This window comes from Solanum verrucosum, unplaced genomic scaffold (assembly GCF_900185275.1).
Source record: "Solanum verrucosum unplaced genomic scaffold, falcon-dt-bn FXZP01000306.1, whole genome shotgun sequence".
In the NCBI taxonomy this organism is placed as follows: Eukaryota; Viridiplantae; Streptophyta; class Magnoliopsida; order Solanales; family Solanaceae; genus Solanum; species Solanum verrucosum.
The window spans coordinates 1,611,277-1,634,223 of record NW_026020398.1 but is presented as its reverse complement, the minus strand read 5'-3'; the positions used below and the strand labels follow the sequence as shown (position 1 = coordinate 1,634,223).

General features: G+C 30.0%; 2 protein-coding genes across 2 annotated transcripts; one reads left to right on the top strand and one right to left on the bottom strand.

The window, feature by feature from the left end:
* Nucleotides 1-1,038: 1,038 nt before the first annotated feature.
* Nucleotides 1,039-5,166, bottom strand: LOC125839496 (perakine reductase-like). Its single transcript, XM_049518471.1, has 7 exons — nucleotides 5,018-5,166; nucleotides 3,496-3,666; nucleotides 3,126-3,338; nucleotides 2,856-3,028; nucleotides 2,578-2,674; nucleotides 1,687-1,840; nucleotides 1,039-1,483 (listed from the first exon to the last, which is right to left on the bottom strand). The coding sequence occupies exons 1-7, from the start codon at nucleotides 5,075-5,077 to the stop codon at nucleotides 1,305-1,307; spliced, it is 1,047 nt and encodes a 348-aa protein (XP_049374428.1). The 5' UTR covers nucleotides 5,078-5,166; the 3' UTR covers nucleotides 1,039-1,304.
* Nucleotides 5,167-16,783: 11,617 nt separating this feature from the next.
* On the top strand, nucleotides 16,784-20,616 carry LOC125839559 (cyprosin-like). Its single transcript, XM_049518547.1, has 13 exons — nucleotides 16,784-17,164; nucleotides 17,245-17,305; nucleotides 17,411-17,505; nucleotides 17,582-17,694; nucleotides 17,776-17,944; nucleotides 18,046-18,085; nucleotides 18,160-18,224; nucleotides 18,310-18,423; nucleotides 18,501-18,559; nucleotides 18,648-18,798; nucleotides 18,895-19,011; nucleotides 19,931-20,016; nucleotides 20,245-20,616. The coding sequence occupies exons 1-13, from the start codon at nucleotides 16,829-16,831 to the stop codon at nucleotides 20,327-20,329; spliced, it is 1,491 nt and encodes a 496-aa protein (XP_049374504.1). The 5' UTR covers nucleotides 16,784-16,828; the 3' UTR covers nucleotides 20,330-20,616.
* The last annotated feature ends 2,331 nt before the right edge of the window (nucleotides 20,617-22,947 follow it).

Sequence of the window (22,947 nt, the reverse complement as noted above, 5' to 3'; positions counted from 1 at the left end):
TAATCAATTATTAAAAAAAAAAATACTTAGCGATGAAATATTTAGTTACAATCTAGCAACAGATGGATAAGCAATTCTATTTTTTTTCCCCTCTGGTAATAGAATCTCTACAATAAGTTGTAACTAAAAAAAATACAATCCAATGGATATTATTGTTTCCATTTGAAAAGAAAAGTTAGCATTATGTTAGTAATCTAATCAATAAAAATCAAAATATGGATCCACACCTTCTAGTTTTTTTCCACCAATATTATTCTCTCTTGTCTTTAGCACAATGGCTGTTGCTGTTAAAAATTCTTCATATGCCTTGTCCAACGAGTCCACAGTGACATCCATTATCTCTCTGCAAAAGTATGAAAGGAGTGTGGAATATTAAGCAGACATATTACAAAAAAGCAGTTTAGTACTGTGCAAAGCATCTCGTGTTCACGTAGGATTTGAGGAAGAATCGCACTTTAAAGAGTGTGATGCTGACAGTCTACCTTAAACAAATGTATCAATTAAATACAAAGAACAATATAATGGCATGTCTCTTTTTATTCCCTTAAAAAAACATAAATTAGCTACGAACTTCGTCGCGTAGCTAGATAGATGGTGACTAACATTTTGTTTTAAATAATTCATTGTTAATCCATGCTTACGACAAATATTCATTGTTTAACGATGAAAATTATCTGTCGCCGATTCATGTTCTTTTGGTAGCACACCTAGCTAAGTGCTAACAACAAAACAATTACCATATGCATCATCTTTAAAGAGGAATGAGCTGCATTTCTTTTTAATAATCGAGAAATCCTCGAGGGTTAAATAACACACAGTTAAGAAATTAATGAGTAATGACTAGTGAGCCATCTTTCCATGGGTATGATATTTATAAAAAAATAATAATTTATAACAATATCTTTTGTTCTCATAAACTTTGCTATTATATTTTATATTAAATATAAAAACTTAAGAATTAGAGTGTCAAACGACAACAATTAGATTTGTGTTGGGAAATTCAGTTCAAAATTTTCAAGAATTGGGAAATTTGATAGCTTTAGCTAAGACAATAATTAGATTGACAAATGATAGTATATACACCAAGGATGGTACAGTGGATAACTAACCAGAGATCTCGGGTTCAGGCTACCGAACACCGGAAGGTAAAACAAAAGAAGACAATATATACATCAACAAGGGATAACAATACATGCGCTATTGATGAGCTCCACTTATTCAAAAAACCAGAACAGGCGATTTAGTTAGTAATGAAACTAAGATATGGTGATTAGTTCCATTTATGATTTCTCACCAACGTGATGTTACTGTTTTAATGGTGTATTAGCTACCCGATACTCGTACTTAAACAGCGTTTCGTGCTCTCTATCTCCACAGACTTCACTAATGGGGATAGCATCCGCGATTTCCTTCACATCTTCTGGTGTAAGTTTCACTGCTAGGGATTGAATATTGGCATTTAGGTTCTTAATCTTTGTTGTTCCTGCAACACATTGGAAGTATGATTAGAAATACCTCGACTTTTTTAGAACAGGTCCAAGGTTAAATGACATATTTCAGTTAACAAACGAACACCACGATGACCAAGAATCTAACTAGTATAACAACATCTCGAGGAGAGGAATTCAATTAAGAAGAAATTGTAATTTGATTTGCATAATGGAAAAGGTATGTTATATATCATACCAGGTATCGGAATCACGTCATCTCCCTGATGCATAAGCCATGCTAAAGCTAGTTGAGGAGGTGTACAACCATGCTTTGCTGCTAAGTTAGCAAATCTTATGTAAAGAGCTTTGTTCTTCTCCAAGTTCTCTCCGGAAAATCTTGGATGAGAACCCTAACAAAACAGAGAAATTGAGTTACCTAGATGTAATCTTCCCAAAGAATGGCATGATAGATGAATATTTAACACACGAAACCACAAAAGATGGTAGAATGAAGGAGTTATAGGGAAGTACTATGCGATATGAAGATGCCTAACATAGCGAAAAACAAGTTATATAAAATAGTTATGAGACTAACATTGTTATATGATAGTAAATGCTTAGGCTTTTAAGGTCCAACATGTATCGTTGAAATGCAGATTTTAAGATATATATATGTTATGTAAGGTCATATAAAATTAACTAAAATTAGAAATAATCACGTCTTACTGAGGAAAGTCTCTCGAGATACCGCCATATGTATGGTATAAAGATGACTGATACATTGTCTCAAGAAACAAATTAATTGGTTGGTATTGAAATGAAATAAGTCTGAATAAAGAGGAATGAGCACAGAAGATCATTTATATAGCTGACCTGACTAGATTGTGTTTGAGGAGTAATTGCTTCTTCATTTCCCAATACTGTAAAGATAACTAAGTCATCTTGGACAAAGTCAGCTAGAATGAAGAAAATGCGACACAGGAGTGGTAGGCATGCAATCTCTTAGCGTCATCTCTTATACACGACGTACTTATATAGTCACACCAAACAAGGGAAAGAGAGTGATGACTACTTCATCCATAGGAAATAAATCTAAGAGGGACTGTGCAATACGTAACATCTACTAGGAACTACTGCAGTTACTTACCACCAGACTTTCCGCAGGCAAGCTTTCTGTGATTGCCTTTCCACCAAAGAACCCCTGGCCAAGGGGGCTGTACGCAACAATACCGATGCCCAATTCTCTGTATTAAGGTGGCAGAAAAAAATATTAGACAATTCTTGAAGTTCTTTCTGCTATCGCTTAATGACTAACCAGTTCAAATACTATATGATAATAGTGTCATTCAGGAAAAAAAAAAAAAAAGTCATTAAAGTGATCTTAATCATTGAGTGACAACATATATTCATCAGATACGAGCATACCTACAAAGCGGAATTACATCCTCTTCTATCTCACGAGTCCAAAGAGAATACTCCATTTGCACACAAGTGATGGGATGAACAGCATGCGCCCTCTTAATTGTGTCAACACTGGCTTCAGACAAGCCGATGTACCTAATCTTTCCCTCCTCCACTAGCTTCTTGAGTTCCCCCATCTTTTGTCTCATGAAATTGATTCAACAAAATCAAGTTTCTGTACAACATATTTATTTATCACCATAGGCAAGAACATGGATAAAATTTGATACTTACAGTTTCCTCTATAGGCACAGATGTGTCTGTCCGGTGCTGATAATATAAATCAATGTAGTCCACGTCAAGCCGCTTGAGACTTTCTTCACAGCATTGCCGCACATATTGTGGAGTGCATTTGACTTGACACTGGAAGTCACTGAAGTCCTCGGGAAATATACACCCAAATTTGGTTGCCAGTTGGACTTGCTCACGAGGGAGCTGCTTCAATACCTGGTTATCCCAAAATGACCATTTAAAAAGCAAAATCATTACTTATATGATAGTCTCAGCAACACTGAGTGATTATATGGTTCTAAATCTTCAAACAGAAGACGATGAATTGATCAACACAAAAATATTGAATAGTACACTGATCAATTAAGTGTACCTTTCCCACCATTATCTCATTGTAACCCTCATGCCCGTATACGTTTGCTGTGTCAAAGAAAGTGATGCCTTTGCTGAATGCTTCCTTTAAGACTGCACAGCCAGCTTCATGTGAAAGAGGAGCATTAAAATAGCCAGAAAGTCCTCCACAACCAAACCCGAGTTTCGAGACCTAGTAAAAGATTAACTAATGATTTAAAAGCTTCTAGCATAGGAATAAAACTTTGCCTTCTCTTTTAGCATAAATGTTTTTCAAAGGTCCCCATATCTCGGAACCATCGCGAACCTAAAGCCCTTCTTTTCAAGAGCAGAACTAAGGGTGTCAAAAAGTATTCATGGTCTGATCAATTGATTGGAGTCTCTCAATTAAGTGAAATTTTGGAGGCTGATAACGAAAATGTTAGTGAGATAAATGGACATACACAAAATAACTATAACCATAGGCGCAATGGCAGAGCCACATGCAAAGAAGGGGATGCAATTTATCAGAAAGTTATACTGCATAAATAGGCAAAAAATAAATCTTTTTGAGCATATACATAAAATTTTGAATCCCTTAACATAAGAGAAATACATGTTCAAATCCCAGGTAAGTCATTTTTCGATTTTTTTTAATCCCTTTCATAGAATTCCTGGCTCCACTACTGCATAGGCGGTAGAATACTCAAGGGACTAATCATTATTACAGAAATGAAATGAAGGAGCGACACTGAACACTGCCTCAGTAAAAACATCAAATCTTAAACAAAGGGAAATAATGAAATAAACTCAAACAAGGAAATTACTGAAAAATGTGAAGGATAAAACTCAGAATTTGACAATACAATCAATTTTAGCAAAAATATTGGTAGTATAATCTTTTCGTCCTCATAAAAACCTTGAGTCCGTGACAACAAGAATTTTGACTAAAGGGGTGTCAAAATGTAAAGAAGTAAAACTGCATAGAAGCAAAAAAGTGTCAATATGTAACAGATATACATATATAAAATATTGTTATCTAGCTACACAACGTAATTTTCCGACGAAGGGATATGAAAAGTTGTCTCTATGAGATCACGTGTTCAAGCAAGTCATGAAAGCAGCCATATTAAGGTAGATTGTCTACATGACACCCCTGGTGCGACCCACCCCTGGACCACACTGACTCGGGATGCTTTGTGCCTAGGGCTGCCTTTTTAAAATATTTTCCTCCTCTAAAACAATAGTCCTAAACATCTATTGCTATTACGCAAAGATCATGCTAAAATTTCAAGAGTCCAAATTTTAAATTCAAAATAGTTCAAATGAAAAATATATGTACAATTAAGTTAATTGAGCTTTAATTTGTATCCAACAAAGCTAAAACTGATAAATTCAACAAACTCAACACAAATCAATTGATTGTCACAAAGTACTAGTACTCTTTTCTTTTCCCCTCTTACTTCAGTGATCAATAATTTTCAGATAAATTACCAAACTACAGTATAAAAGAATTTAAAACCTAAATGGAAATTGAAATCAAAGTTAAAATATTGGTAATTTACCTCAAGACCCTGGGTACCCAATTTGACTCTTGGAATTTGGATTTGTGTGTTGTGCTCCATTTTTTTGTGCAGACCGCTAAATTACAGTACCAAATGCTTAAAAAGAGGTACTCAAGAAAAGAAGGAAATAAAAAAGTTGAAAAAGCTACTAATTTGTCATACTTGGACATGTATATATGCTTTATTTTAAGAGATATAAGTGGGGACAAAAATTCCATTTAGAGTTGAGGAGTCATTTTCTTACTAGTAAAGTGGTGATTGATTCCATTTTGACTATTCCTCTTACCATTCACACTTGATTATTATTATTTGGTCGCAGGTTAGAAAGTGAATTATTAATATATTAAAATTAGTATAATTAATATTTTTCATTGCGTGGATCATTTTATTTTGGGTTATTTAGGTAGTTAGATTTTTGAAATTTTATGTCGCATAGCTACTATTTTTCTAAATGTTTAAAATTTCCATATATAATATTATATATTTGATATATAATAATATATCTATATTTGATATACACCAATATATATAACTTTCACAAACTTTTTTAACCATGGTTAAAATTTGATAAGTAATATAATACTAAATTATAAGAAATGCTTATACACCATATATAATATTCTACGATATTTTATACTATTATACAAAAAACTGAATTCTTCATCTTCTTTGAATCCAAGGACCAAATCCATCCAAGACATCTCAAAAATCACACCAAATCACCATAAATTTCATTTTCAATAAGTTTTTACAATTGATTTTAAACTATTGTTTTAAGCCATATGGTTTTAGCACCTTTTGTAACAAAATAAAAAATGATTTCTTTCCCCAAATTAAACACTCACAAATCTTTAAACATATAGGAGTAAAAACTATAATCACTTTTTTTTTATATAAAAGAACTTCTAAAACAAAATTTTGAGAAACCTCAAACCTATTGATGGGAGGTGGAATCTTATGTCAAACTATGGATACTTTTATTTTTGTCAATAGAAAATGCATATAATTTTTAATTTTAAATTAAAAAGTATGAAATCAAACAACAAACTATGTCCAAACAAAATAAAGCCGAAACTCAACCATTTGCATATAATTTCTAATTTTGAATTAAAAAGTATGGAATCGAACAACAAACTATGCCCAGACAAAATAAAGCCCAAGCTCAATCATTTTCAAAAAGTTCATGATTCTTTTTCTCAGTTATTGCTCAACAGTTGTTACAACCCTAATGAGTTCTAATGAATTCGTGAAAGTTCTTAAAACATCGAGTCTCACGAAAGTTGCTCCCTAAAATTTAACTATAAATAGTACTTGAGTCATTCGTTATATAAATAGACCAATGTTGCTTAAATAAAACCATAGATAATAAACTATCTTTAGTCAAATATTCAAAAACATCATACGACGTTATGACTTAATTCTATTATCTCAAAAACAAACAAGTAATGTGAAATTGCAAATTGTTCAATAAACTAAAAACCATTTTACTCTAACATAATGACCCTAATTAAAGGTTCATGATGATCTAGTTAGTCTAATGACGCTTCGTAACAATTTGTCTGGAATATTCCAATGATCTTCTAAGGTAGATTTTGATGTACTCATATCTTTATCTTTGACGTTTTCTCATCATCGATCTTAATAGGAATAGAATCAGTATCAAACACATGTTCTGGAAACTTTTCGCATCCTACACTATGCTTCAAAGTCTGAACAAACTCTTGTGCTTCATCACAAGAAGCTTGGAAGGATAACAAACTCTTTTGGAAACTTTCAAGAGATAGATCTACATCTTCTGGTTTTTCTCCACCATTAGTTTTTTCTTGTCTCTAGCACAATGGCTAGTGCCGTTAAAAGTTCATCATATATCTTATCCAATGTGTCCACAACGGCATTCATTATCTCTCTGCAAAAGTATAAACAGTGAATGGAAATATTTTATTTATAAACATACTCAAAAATTCTGAATCTATGAACTAGGACAAACAAATCTTAACTAGACATAATTAAATAAATACTAAAAATAACAAATTCTAAAAAATTAAATTTTTTCTACTCCAACTTTAAATTATTATCCCAACAAAAGGAGTAAGGATTATTAAGTAAACATATTATAAAAAGTGTAGTTTAGTGTATAAAGAATCTCATAGTTATATATGAGAAAGAACCCTACTTCAAGACCTATATATCACTAAAATATAAATAACAATATAATGGCATGCCTCCTTTTTCTTAGAAAAACATAAAATAGTCATGAACTTTGTGGCTAGATAGATTGTTACTAATATGTTGTTTTAATAAATCATTGCATTTTAATACATCATTGCTAATTCATTATTATTAAAGAGGGGACAAAAATTATATGTCACCAATCTATGTTCTTTTGGTAGTATTCCTAGCTAACACCAAAACAAGTATATTTAAAGAGGAATAAGTTGTATTTCTTTTTAATAATCGAGAAATCTTTGAGGGTAAGATAACACACAATCAAGAAATTAATGAGTAATGAACCATCTTCCGCTGTGGGTATGATATTTATAAAGTCAAAATTTTCTACATATAATAATATTATTTATCCCAAAATCTCTTGAATGCTAAAGCGAAATATTATTCTATAAAATGTACATACAACATAAAGTAACATGAAAGATTAGTTCAACAGAAAACATGATTATTATATCTGATTGTATCTCAATTCATGTTCAAAATTCATGACTATTCTACCTTATTGAGCAAACAAAAATAATCAAAGCTATTTGGATCTTGTTTTCCTAAATCTAGGTATATAAAAAGATGATTGGCTCAAAATTTCAACCCTAATATTAAAACCTAGATCAAGATTATCTATAACACATTTCTTCATTAGGAAAGATTGACAAGAAAATTGATATATTGAATTCATGGATATGGATATGGACATGGGCATGTTTCATTAATTTAATAAAAAGGGGGAAAAAGATATTTTCCCCAAATCTTTTATTCAGTTTCAAAATTAAATTGAACATGATATATACACGGAAATCAATTTCATATCACACAAATTACAAACCCTAAATATACATTCATCAATGAAGAATTCCAAGAATAAAAACTCAACAAAAAGAATCAAGTTTTACAAACAAAATCTCCTCTCTTTAATGAATGAACTGAAATTTCTAATCAAAATTATACAAATAATTAAATGTTTGTTGATAGAAAAAGAAGAAGAAAAAAAAAACTTACGAGTCAAACGATGATACTGGAGGCTCCACAAGAAAAAGGTTAATAGTTTTTATTTTATTTGTTAAGAAATAAACGGATATAATTCTATTTATAATGAATATTTATTAGTATCAAATACATATTGGACTGTGTAAATACAAATCTAATCAGTAAATGAATTTAATAAAGTAATTTCCTTTTTTAATTTGTCATATATTACAAGAGCGAATGTTTAATTTGTCATATAATTTGGCAATTGATGATTTGTTTTTTTCTTCAATTTTTCTCTATTTTATATTTAGTATTTCTTCATTTATTTACCTTTTTTATATCATGTATTTAAAAACTAACAAAAAATGATACTATAAATTACAATATTTAGTATTTCTTCGTTTATTTTCTTTTTAGTGTATTATGTTTTTAAAAAATATGAAAAATAGTATTATAAATTACAATAGTCAATAACTTAAAATATTGATAATAGCTATAAAAAAAATTGATCAACTCTTGAAATTTCATTAATCGAGATGTTATATTCCTAACAGTTGTATAGCAACGAAGCTCTCGAAGTATGCACTGATCACACGGTCTAGTCGTAATGTATGAAAGTTATAGAATAGGAATAAGAGTTGTCCCACTACTATGCGTGATGGGAGATGAAGGAAATTGGATTGGGTCACCCATGTGGGTCAACCCAGATCCATGTGAAAAGAAAACAGATATATATATATATATATAATTATTTATTATATATTAATTAATATAATGAAAAGACACAACAATTTGAATAGTTGTAACCCTTCAGAATAGACACTACCATTGAATAGTTGTGTCCCTTTTATAAGAGACACAACTATTTGAATAGTTGTATCCCTTTTATAAGAGACAACTATTTGAATAGTTGTATCCCTTCAGAATTATAAAAAGGGTCTCACAAGAGAAATCGAAAAAATAGAAGAAAAACTCTTCGTTCTCTACAATTCCAAAAAGAACATACACTTTTTTTGTTTCTTCTCCTTCGTCCTTCTCCAATTCTATTAAAGTTCGTGTGAAGATTCTTTGAAGGTTTCTTCTCCAAAAAGTGTCGGAACGAACAACTGTAACAAGTATGATTTTAGACTGTGGCTTTATATGGTGTAGTTTGTGTTTATATACATGTGATTGCACTTTCTAACTAGTAAAATAATATTTAATGATCCTGCAAACTAAGTATTTGATTATATTCGGTCAAATTATTTCATAATTTCTTGCCCCTGCTGACCTCAACTCATAGAAAGGTTTTAGTTTCTTATTTTTCAGCTTTGTTGGCAAAATAGTCCATTTCTTACTAAAAGAAATTTGCAATGCTATGCTTACAATCCATTTCTCTAAACTCAACTATATAATAACTTAACAACACAAAGAATGATCTCAAATCTAGATTATTGTCATCCGTTTATGTTAATTACTTTATACGCTTCATATAGTGCACCCTCTTCACTTAATTAAATGATAGGTTCTTTGTCTATTACTATTCTATTGTTTGAGTTGCTTACTACCACATTATTAAAATAATCTTTCATTTCCATACACAATCACTTTTTTGTATTAAAAATTTTCAAAAACAAAATTTGGAAAAATCTCAACCCTAGGTGGAATCTTATGTCAAACTATGCATGCTTTTATTTTTATCAATAAAAAATAGATAATTTCCAAGGTTAAAGAACATAGATCATTGAATTTTCGAAATAATTGAATCGATTCTAACTAATTAGGAATTAAGGCGGGTTAGTTGTTGTAGTAATAACATTAATTTAACATGCTTGAAAAGTTTTCCATTGAAATAAATGTCTCCAAACATGAAAACGTTACTATTAATCCTATTTAGCAACGAAATGTTGAGTAACAATATTCTAGCAACGGATCCATAACTAATTTTATATACCATTTGATCATAAAATGAAAAGAAAAGAGAGCATTATGTTAATAAACAAATGCTGCTAAAATAAAATCAATATAGATAATAAACTATCTTTAGTCAAATATTCAAAAACATCATATGGCATTATCGACTTAATTCTAATATCTCAAAAACATGTGAAATTACGAATTGTTCAGTAAACTAAAAACTATTTTGCACTCTGAAAGGTCCATTATGATCTAGCTAGCCTAATGGCGCTTCATAACAACTTGCTTGGAATATTATTCCAATGATCTTTCAGTGATTTTGATGTACTCATATCTTTGTCTTCGACGTTTTCTCATCATCCATCTTAATAGGAATAGAATCACTATCAAACACCTGTTCTGGAAACTTTTCACATCCTACACTATGCTTCAAAGTCTCAACAAACTCTTGTGCTTCCTCACAAGAAGCTTGGAAGGATAACAAACTCTTTTGAAAACTTTCAAGAGATAGATCTACACCTTCTGGTTTTTCTCCACCATTAGTCTCTCTTGTCTCTAGCACAATGGCTAGTGCTGTTAAAAGTTCATCATATTTCTTGTCCAATGTGTCCACAACGGCATCCATTATCTCTCTGCAAAAAGTATGGATGGTGAATTAATTTATTTTTTTTATAAACTCTGAATCTTAATGCAAGTTTTTTCTATTTCTCTATAGATGTTATTTATAATAGTAAGAAGTAAATAAAACTAGGACTAGAAATCTATCCCTATATGAACTAAGATAAATAAATACTAACTACACATAATTAAATAAATATAAAAAATAAAAAATCCTAAATAACTTAAGATTCCTACTCCAACTTTGAATTATTATCCCAACAAAAAGAGTATGGACTATTAAGCAAACATATTATAAAAAGGGTAGTTTATTGTACAAAGAATCTCATATTTATATAGGTTGCTATGAGAAAGAGCCCTACTTCAAGACCTATATATATCACTAAAATATAAATAACAATATAACTAATAACATGCCTCCTTTTTCTTAGAAGAAACATCAATTAGTTATGAACTTCGTCGCTAGATAGATTGTCACTAATATATTGCATGTTTTAATAAATCATTGCTAATTCATTATTAAAGAGGAGACGGAAATTATATGTCACCAATCTATGTTCTTCTGGTAGTATTCCTAGTTAACACCAAAAGAAAAGTATCTTTAAAGAGGAATGAGCTGCAATTTTTTTTAATAATCAAGAAATCCTTAAGGCAGATAACATATAGTTAGGAAAGTAATGAATAAAGAGTCATCTCTCTTATGGGTATGATATTTATAAAGTCAATTTTTTCAATATATAACAATACCATTTATTTCAATATATTTTGAATGCTAAAGCGAAATATTACTTATAAAAACACTTATAATATAATGTAACATGAAAGATCAGTTCAACAAAATTGTATCTCAATTCATGTTCAAAATTCATGACTATTCTAGTTTATCGAGCAAATAATAATAATCAAAGCTATTTTGGATCTTGTCTTCCTAAATCTTGGTATATAAAAAGATGATTGGCTCAAAATTACAAGTTGGTTCAACCCTAATTTTAAAACCTAGATCAAGAATTCAAGATTATCTATAACACATTTCTTCACTAGGAAAGATTGACTAGAAAATTGATATATCGAATTCATGGATATGGACATGTTTCATAAATTTAGTAAAAAAGAAAACAAAAACATTTTCCCCAAAACTTTAATTCAATTTCAAAATTTAAAGTGAACATGATATATACACTGAAACCAATTTCATATCACACAAATTACAAACCCTAAATATACATTCATCAATGAAGAATTCTAAGAATAAAAAATCAACAAAAAGAATCAAGTTTTACAAATAAAATCCCGTCTCTTTAATGAATGAACTGAAATTTCTAATCAAAATTATACAAATAATTAAATGTTTGTTGATAAAAATGGAAGAGGAAAAAAAAACTTACGGGTCAAACGATGATACTGGAGGCTCCACAAGAAAAGGTTAATAGTTTTTATTTTATTTGTTAAGAAATAAACGGATATAATTCTATTTATAATGAATATTTATTATCAAATACATATTGGACTGTGTCAATAAAAATCTAGTCAGTAAATGCATTTAATTAAATTAATTTCCTTTTTTATGATATAATTCTATTTATAGTGAATATTTATTATCAAATACATATTGGACGGTGTCAATACAAATCTAGTCAGTAAATGCATTTAATTAAATTAATTTCCTTTTTTAATTTATCATATATTACAAGAGCTTTGAACAGCTTATGGTCAGTCAGTCAGTCAAATTTTCTCTATTTTACATTTAGTATTACTTCATTTATTTTCCTTTTATGTATATTATGTATTTAAAAATTAACAAAAAATGGTACTATAAATTACAATATTTAGTATTTCTTCATTTATTTTCCTTTTTAGTATATTATGTATTTAAAAAATATGAAAAATAGTACTATAAATTACAATAGTCAATAACTTAAAATATTTAAGATAATTATAAAAAAAAAATTGATTAACTCTCGAAATTTCACTCGTGCCACATAAATAGAAGAGTGAATAGAGTCGATTTGCCTTTTTCCTCCAATTTTCTCTATTTATATTTAGTGTTTTTTCTATTTTAATTTATTTGTCTTGTCCCTTATTATTACCCATGCATTATATATAAACGAGAATCACTGCATAGATGAAAAACATGATTATTTTCACTCTTTTATAGTTTGCACTTTATTTTTATTAGTTATTATTTTTATAATATGCACCGCAATCTTTTTTGTATGTGTAAAAATCGAACTTAAGATTTGGGTGAATTTGTACAGATAATAATTAATTAATTTTATTCATTCACTCACTAAGCAATATATTGTTACTTTCAAGTGATCTTAGGCTCTTAAGCTCTTAGGTTTTGTTATTTTTTGTCTCGTTTCATATCAATAGCATCAAGCTTGTCCGATGACCTTACCAATTTTTGGCACCAAATCTCAAATTGTATCCATTTCTTTACTGTTTGATATCACTTTATTTCATACTCATTGTTAATCTTGTTTACATTAATTAAGGCAAGTTATACTATCTAAATTTTATATTATTAATTAGTTACCTCAAATTATTGCACGTCTAAAAGTTCAATTTAGGGCTAAATAGTATTCTTATTGCAGACATGATTTCGGATGGAAGATATATATAAAGGTTGAGGATCAAGGTAGAAGGTTAGTAAGCTGTTGAACATTATCTTGATTCTCCATCAAGATAAGGGGTAATTAAGGTTGCGTACACACCATTCTCAGCAGATACATGTACATGATCATATTGTGTATGTTATTGTTGTACTATCCTATTATCTTATTCTTCATTTTTTTTTGTTACTTCTTGTTTTTATTACCTTTTGCTTTATTTATCATATTATTTGTTATTGTTACTGTTCTTTTTTCCATTATTTTCAATATGACTTCTTCGTTATTGTATTTTCTTTTCATATTATTGTCTATATGCATTACTTGGGTTGAGGGTCCATATGAAACAACATTTCTACCTTCACAAGGTAGAGGTTATAAGACTACGTAGACACACCACTTTTGGGAAGTGATGGAGCCAAAATTTTCACTCAAATTAAAATATCAAAAGTAAACATATGGAGAAGTCAAATGAGTTCAACATCTACTATAGATACATAAAAAAAAAATTGTTACCTTGTATAAATAATGTAATTTTTAGTCGAAGGGGATTCAAATGAACCTAGTTGGCTCCGACTCTACTTGTGGGGTTATACTGAGTACGTTGTTATTGTTGCACCACAATCTCTTCATGTTCTTACAAAATTCCTATTTTAAAAGTTAATTAAGAAGGTAAATTGGGAAAAATAAAATTAGAAAACAAAAAAATATGGTTGATAATTACTTTTATATTGCTCATCCTATTATATGTTTGTTCCAACGCAATGAAAGCTAATTACCAAATTAAAAAGAGTATAGGAGCAAGAGTAAATTTGTTACATCATAATTATTTTATTTATATCAATAATAAATAAATTAAGGGAGTTGATTGTAATATCTTAATTTATTGAAATTGCTCCCAAATAAAATGTTAATTATGTAATTGAGAGTAGAGTTGTTCAGGGTTATGGTTAAAAAATCAAATTGAACCAAATCGATATTTGGTTTGGTTTGGTTTTGGTTTTAATAAAAAATAACTGCAAAAATAACCAAACCGAAAAATAAATATATAAATTCTATAATTATTTATATATTATTCATAAATAAAATATAATTATTTTGTTGAATTTTAATTAACTTAAGTCTTTAAATTTATCATTTTTTCAAGTCCAACACTTAAATTTTAGCCCAACTATTACAGTCTTATGTCCAAGCTCATCAAAATCCATTATTTTAGTCTTTACCTACCATATCTTTCATGAGATAGTCACATTTTCTCTTAATTGAATCACTTTGTTTGTGTAATGATAACTCTGGTATTGCTTAATTGCTTAATCGAATCAACAATAGCTTTTCTGTGGATTGTTCATACACCAGGTGTTTGTGTCTATCAAGATATGTATGCCCTCAAAAATTTATTAGTTTCAAACTGGAAAAATCAGAAAAACTGAACCAAACCGAACCAAATTGACAATAACCAAACCGACGGTTATATTTTTCCTTTGATTTGGTTTGGATTTAAAAAATTTAAAAATCGACTAGATTAATTTGATTTTGATTTTAATTTTAATCAATAACCGATCCAAACCGAACCACGAACACCCCTACTTGAGAGTGAATTGAGTATTGAGAAATATCTTCTCCCAAATCCAAAAATTAGGAAAACACGTATGTTGGCCCGATAAACAACGGAAAAAATTTCATTTTATTGTACTATAGTGATTAAACTGACGAAAAATCACTTAATTTTTACTGAAGTATAACAAATAAGTCTAGAAACTATCTTTTGTATAACCAATAAGTACGGTTTCATATTGTATTGTATTTACTCCATCTATTTTATATTAACTGAATTTGTGAGACAATGCACACATATTAAGAAAATCATTTAAAGACATAATTTCCACTATTGCCATTTGCGAAATTATAAATATTACTTTGTAATTAGTGTAATTTATCTCTTAGAAAATATAAAACTTCAATAAATGAAAGGGCAAATATTGAAAAAAATTCAAATATCCATCTTGAACTTTGAACAATTCAATTATTTTGAACAATGAAAAAACCCTCAAAAATTAAGTTAATATGGAATAGAGGGAGTTTCATAGTATTCATTGTTTTAATGAAAATAACGTTTGGATAAATTGTATCGTTCTCCGTCATCATATGATGTCACACATCAATAATTGTAGTGATAAATGTATAAGAAAAGTAGGATACAAGGTAGAACTACAATAAAAATGTAGGGTAAAGGATAAAATAGAATTATTAAAAATAAGTACATACAAAATGAGAAGAAAATATTAAGATAATGTCGTGATCACACTAAAAATAAATTTAAATAATATAATATAATAAAATTTAAGTAACATTGAGAACAAATAATATATCAAACAAACAATACAACAGGTAACGTACAACCATCGAAACAAGGTGTAAGTTACTCACTAGAGTTAGCAAGAAAAAATAAATGAGACTTCTATGATACTCATGAAGTCATTATTTTCACTTTATACTCTACACAGACTAGACTATAGTTAAATGGAAATGGAGTGGGAAGACATTACATAAAAAAATAATCTTTAGCGGTAGTAACTTAATTGTCGTTAGATATGTATTTTTAGTGGCAATTAGCATTCTTTATAAATGTCCCTAAAATCTATAACGACATTGAATCTAATGGCAATTAACTAATGCCGATAAAAGACTGTATCATTCTTTTGTTAATTTATTGCCGCTAAAGAGGTAGTGAGAATAAGTAACCTTTGCTAAATCACTATGTAATAATGCAAATATAATTTGTACTTTTTGTTGTGCTTATATCATGAAATTCAGTAGAAACTGCAAGGTGGTTTCCTCAAAATTTGGACTCATTTGCTGCCTATGATGACTTCTGTTACACCTGTGAGTTCTTGAACTTCATATATATATATATATATATATATAAAGTTTGTGAATTTGGGAATGGGCATCTATCTTAGCCTTCAGTCAGGTACTAGTTTTCTGCTGTGATATTTGTATATGCAGTTTTTAGAAGTTAAAACTTGATAGTATTAAATTTTAGTTGTTGTGTTACACTTGCCTCGAGCCGAGGGTCTTTTGGAAATAACCTCTCAAACTCCACGAGGTAGTGGTAAGGTATGTGTACACTTAACCCTTCTCAGACCTCACTTGTGGGATTCCACTCATGGATATGTTGTTGTTGTTGTGTTACACTTGCATCCGGTATTTTTCGTAACTCCTTTTATATTTTAGTTATATTCTGGAAAGAAATTGACCTGAATAGAGTAGAACGGATAAAAAGGAATCATATAGTCGACCCCAACTAATTCGAGATTGATGTCTATTTGGTAGATGGATAGTATTAGAAGTTAGCTTTTATTATACTTAAGACCTTTGACATGCATTTTGATTGAAATGAACCAAATGGACTTATTTGTTGAAGGGTAAATTACAGATTTTATCTGCTTTCTAATTGTTTTGCTATGTGAAACCAGAGAGCTAGGTTGTGAACAGAATGGGGATCAAAGTTCTTCTTGCAGCAATTCTGATATGGGAAATAACCCGTGGTTTAGGCCTCAACGTATACGCTGATAATATGGTTAGGATTGAGCTAAAAAGGCAATCTATGGACCTTAATAACATAAGGGGTGCAAGAATCTATGTTAAAGGTTTGAAGGGTTCCAATAGAAACTCGGCTTCTTCCGATGAGCAGATAGTTTACATAAAAAATTATCGAGATGTTCAGTACTTCGCGGAGATTGGTATTGGTTCACCACCTCAACACTTCACTGTTGTGTTTGATACTGGAAGTTCCAATCTTTGGGTTCCATCCTCGAAATGCTTCTTCTCGGTTAGTCTTGTGAAGTAGTTGTGGATTTACACATTTCATAACATGAAGCTACCTTTTCGAATGATCAATTTTCTATGCAGATTGCATGTTATCTTCGTTCCACGTACAAATCAAGACTATCAAATACCTATACGAAAAATGGTAGCTACTCAATGGACCTCAAAACTTTCATTTTGGTTAAATGCCTCATTGATTTAATAGCTCAGGGGAAATCCTGAACAAAATTACGTGTGCTTTTTGTGACAGGGAATTCTTGCAAAATCCCTTTTGGCACTGGATCAGTGCATGGATTCTTCAGCCAAGACGATACGAAAATTGGAAATGCTGTCATAAAGCAGCAGGTGCCATCTTGTTTCTTTGCAGCTAAAGTTTTAGATATGTTTTCAAGTTACACATTGAATAAAATCTATCAAGCAGGTCTTCACTGAGGTAACTAAGGAGGGATATTTCACATTCTTGAGAGCACGATTTGATGGAGTACTAGGACTTGGATTCCAAGGCGCGGATTCAAGGAATGTCACACCAGTATGGTAAGTAATATCTGTTCATATTATAATTTTTGGGCATAGTAGCTTATACTTTACGACAGTAACTTAGCACGACAATTTCAGGAATAACATGGTGCTTCAGAAAATAGTTTCAAAGTCAATCTTCTCATTCTGGCTAAATCGAGATCCCACGTCTAGGATGGCTGGTGAAATTCTCTTTGGAGGCATGGATTGGACTCATTTCAGGGGTCTACATACATATATCCCGGTTTCTAAAAATGGTTATTGGGAGGTAATTAACCTCAGTCCAGTATTATTGTTTGTGTTTTACAGAATTTCATTTGTATCGTCTACTTTGTTCCTGAACAAACTGACCTTTTTCGAACGTTCCAGATTGAGATAGGGGATCTTTTTATAGGAAACAATTCAACAGGTAATATCACTTACAATTTACATATAATGCATCTTATACATCTCTAGTGTAAATTTTCTTCTTTTCGCTCGCAGGCCTTTGTAAGGATGGCTGTCCAGCTATTGTGGATACTGGAACAGCTTTTATTTCTGGTCCAACTGTATGTATTTAGACCACTCTTGATTTTAGTTCCTGTTTTCAAGAATCTATTTCTGCTCAACCGTCGTCATTTAACCTCATTTCAGACCATTTTAACTCAAATAAATCATGCTATTGGAGCAGAAGGAGTTGTTAGTTCGCATTGCAAAACTGTTGTCTCGGATTATGGAAAAACGATTTGGGAACGATTGCTTTCAGGGGTAAGTTCTTTCATCAATTTGCAATATGGTATATTAGGTGTCTCTTCTTTTGATCTCATCCCTTTTGTCTCTTGCAGTTACATCCTGATAAAGTTTGCCATGGTATCTGTTCAAATAATCAGACATTAGGTGTAAGGTTAGAATTTTCAGATTCTTTTCTTTCATTTCGACTTCTGTCTGATCAACAACGATGATCTAAAACGTTAAATCAAATTATGTTTCAGTCATGAACCCCGAATGAGAATTCGAAGTTCAAAGTCCCAGAGGCTAGAAAAGGATATGTTATGCAATGTTTGTGAGATGGTAGCATTCTGGATACAAGTAGAGATTAGAAAAGAGCGATCAAAAGATTTGGCATTTCAATATGCTAATCAGGTAAGGTTTTTCTTTAGCAGTGTGACAGCTTCTGTTATTTTCGAGTTCTTCTTAGTTAGCTGATGTTTTCACTGACACATCTAATTTGTGATGAAGTTATGTGAGAAGCTACCAAATCCTGGAGGGAAATCATATATCAATTGTGATGTCTTTTCCCTACCACATATAACCTTTACCATTGGGAACAAGTCTTTCCCCCTTTCTCCGGATCAGGTTCGTTGATATTCAAAACTGTTCCTTCCTTATTAAGATGTTTTTGCCACATAAAGCAGTTAAAGGCATACTTCTGTGCTATTTCACTTTAATGTATGATGTTCTGTTAGTTTTAAGATGTATCAAAAGCTGTGAAGATGGCATAATTAGGTGATCGTAGAGAACTAGACATATAAAGATGATACTTAATCTACTTGTCACCAAAAAGAGAAAAAAGATATTTGAGGTGCACGAAGCATCTCGCGTTCATGCAGGGTCAGGGGAAGGGCCATAGCCCAAAGTAGTGTGCCTGATGCAAACATAAGTGGCTGAATCTATGACTTGAACCCTTGACTTAGGAGACAATTTTATCGTTGCTCTAAGTCTCCCTTTCTGATTGATTCTGCAGATGTTAAAAGAACAAAAACAATACCAAGTTCAACTGCAGTAATAAGTTTCTAACTTAACTTTCTGCTTCTTTTTATTTTCCTGTCGACGGATAATAGTTGATAAATGGTGTCCCTTTTAAAGGATACAAGAACGAGATTCAAGTGCTTCTCTTCGCGTTAAAACTTGATTCAACAACTTGAACTAATTGTCCGTTACAGTCCATAGTATCAGATGTTTAGGCCATATATTAACATATTGTGGTTTTGAGGGTCATCAATTACTTCTTCATAGACTATTATGAGTTCAAGACAGTCTGCTTCGATGAAATTGGTACACTAAACGGATTCTTTTAAATGAATTCATCTAATCACGACTTTGAATATGGCATTATTTCTCTGTTATTTGGGTGAGATATTGAACACCAACAAGGGATTGATGCTAAAACACAAAAAAGCCAACCAAATGACTTTCTTTTTTAGAACTTAACTTGATACTCACTTTTACTTTTTTCCTTTCACTTACTATTTTCCTCTGTGAATTTCTATAACAGTATGTTATCAGAGTTGATGATCACCAAGGTGTTCATTGTCTCAGTGGATTTACAGCTTTAAATGTGCATCCGCAACGTCCCCTCTGGTAAGACTATTGTTAGTTTTCACAAGTTAGCATTTGCTTTCCTTAAGCCGAGGGTCTGTTGGAAACAACCTCGATCTCTACCTCCCAAGGTAGGGGTAAGGTCTACATACACTCAACCCTCCCCAGGCCCCACTCATGGGATTTCACTCCGTATGTTGTTGTGGATTGTCATATTCCTTGCCACATAACATCAACATGTATGATTTGTTCAAAATTCTACTTTTGCAGGGTTCTTGGAGATGCATTCTTGAGAGCATATCACACAGTTTTCGATTTTGATAATTTACAAATTGGATTTGCAGAAAGTGCTTAGATTGGTTTCAAGAGTTTGTGAGAAAATAACTCAAAATTTGTTTGGTTTTGCAACTTGTTTTTTTCTTTTGAGGGCAGATGAAAGTCTAGTGTTGTGAATAAAACTGCTACTCTATTTCTACCCTTTGCCCTTTCCTAAAAACCGCACGTAGCGAATGTTTAGTGCAGCGGGCTGTCATTATTCTCGAGTCATTTGTCAATTTGTCATTTCTAATTCAATGTCACCTTCATGTTGATGAACACTGGACAATGAAAAATTGTTTTGGTAATATGTAATTCAGATATCACGATTTACTTTTTTGATTGAAGTGGTCGAATTTTTTCTTCACAAACAGTTTATTAGTGCATCAAGTTGGCTTTTATTTATTCTTTGGCATGACCAAGACACTAGCACGTAACAATATCTTAATTATTGATATATGTCCTCAAAACTTTGTAATAAGTTGCTAAAGGTAAACTACACATCTCACACTATAAAATATCAAGGACAAGAGAAAATTGTATTATTTTCTTCAATTTTACCTATATTTTAATAAATATGATTAAGAAGGGGCATGATACGGTAGATAACGAATTATCATAATAAATTAAAAAAATTATATCATAGTTTCAATATTATAGTATTTGGTTTGGTATCTCATATACATTCTAGGTTTTTTTGGGTATTTTATACTGCATTTGATTTTTATTAAATAAAATATTGAGTACACGGTATATAGTTACAACTTACATATATAATCCATATATATTACTATTAACAGATATATGCATTACTAGTATTAGTAAAAAACTAAATGTTTAGATGTTGAAACTTTAACTAATCTTATATTGATTGAGATGTCTTATATTACTAATTGCTTGTAGTTTCTTTTGTATGATTTTACATGTCTAAGAGGTTAATATGATATAATTGAGACGATTTAAACGCCGACATCATAAGTCTCTTTTATATGAGTACTAGATAATGTTGCTCGTGCTATGCACGGGCCCAATAATATAAATGGTATGTTTTGGGGCTAATAACGGAATTTTTAAAGTGATTGTTTACGTGGATAAAGGAATTTATCACAAATCTGTACTTTCTTTGATGTTATTAAAGGCATAATAAGACTACCCACATATAACATTTTTGAAATATTTTATGTTGTCAATTATCATGATTTATAGTATTTTTACGCAATTTTTAAATATAAAAACACTAAAAAAAAATAAGACAAATAAATTAAAATGGACCCAATATATGTTATTTTTGTTGTCTCAATTTCTATGACACAAATAAAATTTGGAGAGTCATCCAAATTTTCATATTTTTTTTAAAATGTTTTAAGTTATTAATTATTGTGATTTATAATATTTTTATGTAACTTTCAAATAACCTACATTACTGGTCACTTTGTCCTAATTTATGTGATATGGATAAAATTACAAAATTAACCCTTTTAAAATGTCTTTCAGATATTTTAAGTTGTTAATTATTATTATTTATAATACTTTTTTGGTAATTTTAAAATGATATGTGTTATTTTTTCTGTCCCAATATATGTGAGTCTGATAGAATTCTAAGAGTGAACCTATTTTATTGTATAGCTTTTAAATATTTTAAATTGGTAATTATTGTAATTTTTAATGCTTTTTAAGTCATTTGTAAATGATATATGTTGCTTCCTTTGTCCCATTTTATATAGTATAAATAAAATTCCCGAAAGCAACTCAATTTTTGATATATTATATTTTAAATTATTAATTATCGCGATTTATAATATTAAAAAAATTAAATAGAAAATGTACAAAACTTGTATCAGTGTAAAGAATGACCACGATAATTTGAATCCTACAAAAAGCAATAAGGTTGTACGTAATTTTTAAATACTTAATATATATTACTCCACTTGTCTCAATGTATGTAGCATAGATAAATTTTCAAGAGTCAATCAAATGTTGTTAATTGTTAAGATTTACAATACATTTTACGTAGTTTTCTATAATTTCACATTAAATAATACATATTACTACTTTTGTCTCATTTTATGTGACATTGATAGATTAATTTTAAGAATCAGTTAATTTCTTTTTTTGTGTTTTTTTAATAATAATTTAAGTTGTCAATTATCACGATTTATTGTATTTTATACATAATTTTTAACGATAGATTAATTTCAAGAATCAATCGAATTTTTTTATATGTATTTATTTTTGGAATATTTTATGTTGTCAATTATCATGATTTATAGTATTTTTACGATAGATTCACTTCAAGAATCAGTGGAATTTTTTGTATATTTTTTAAAACATATTTTATGTTGTCAATTATCATGATTTATAGTATTTTTTACGTAATTTTTAAATATAAAAAACAGTAAAAAAAAATAAGACAAAAAATTAAAATGGACCCAATATATGTTATTTTTGTTGTCTCATTTTATGTGACACAAATAAAATTTGGAGAGTCATCCAAATTTTCATATATATTTTTTAAAAATGTTTTAAGTTATTAATTATTGTGATTTATAATATATATATATGTCACAAATGGAAAAGTCTCAATCTTAAATATTATATATTATACTTGGGCCAAATGGAAAAGTCTCAATCTTAAATATTATACTTGGGCCTAAACTC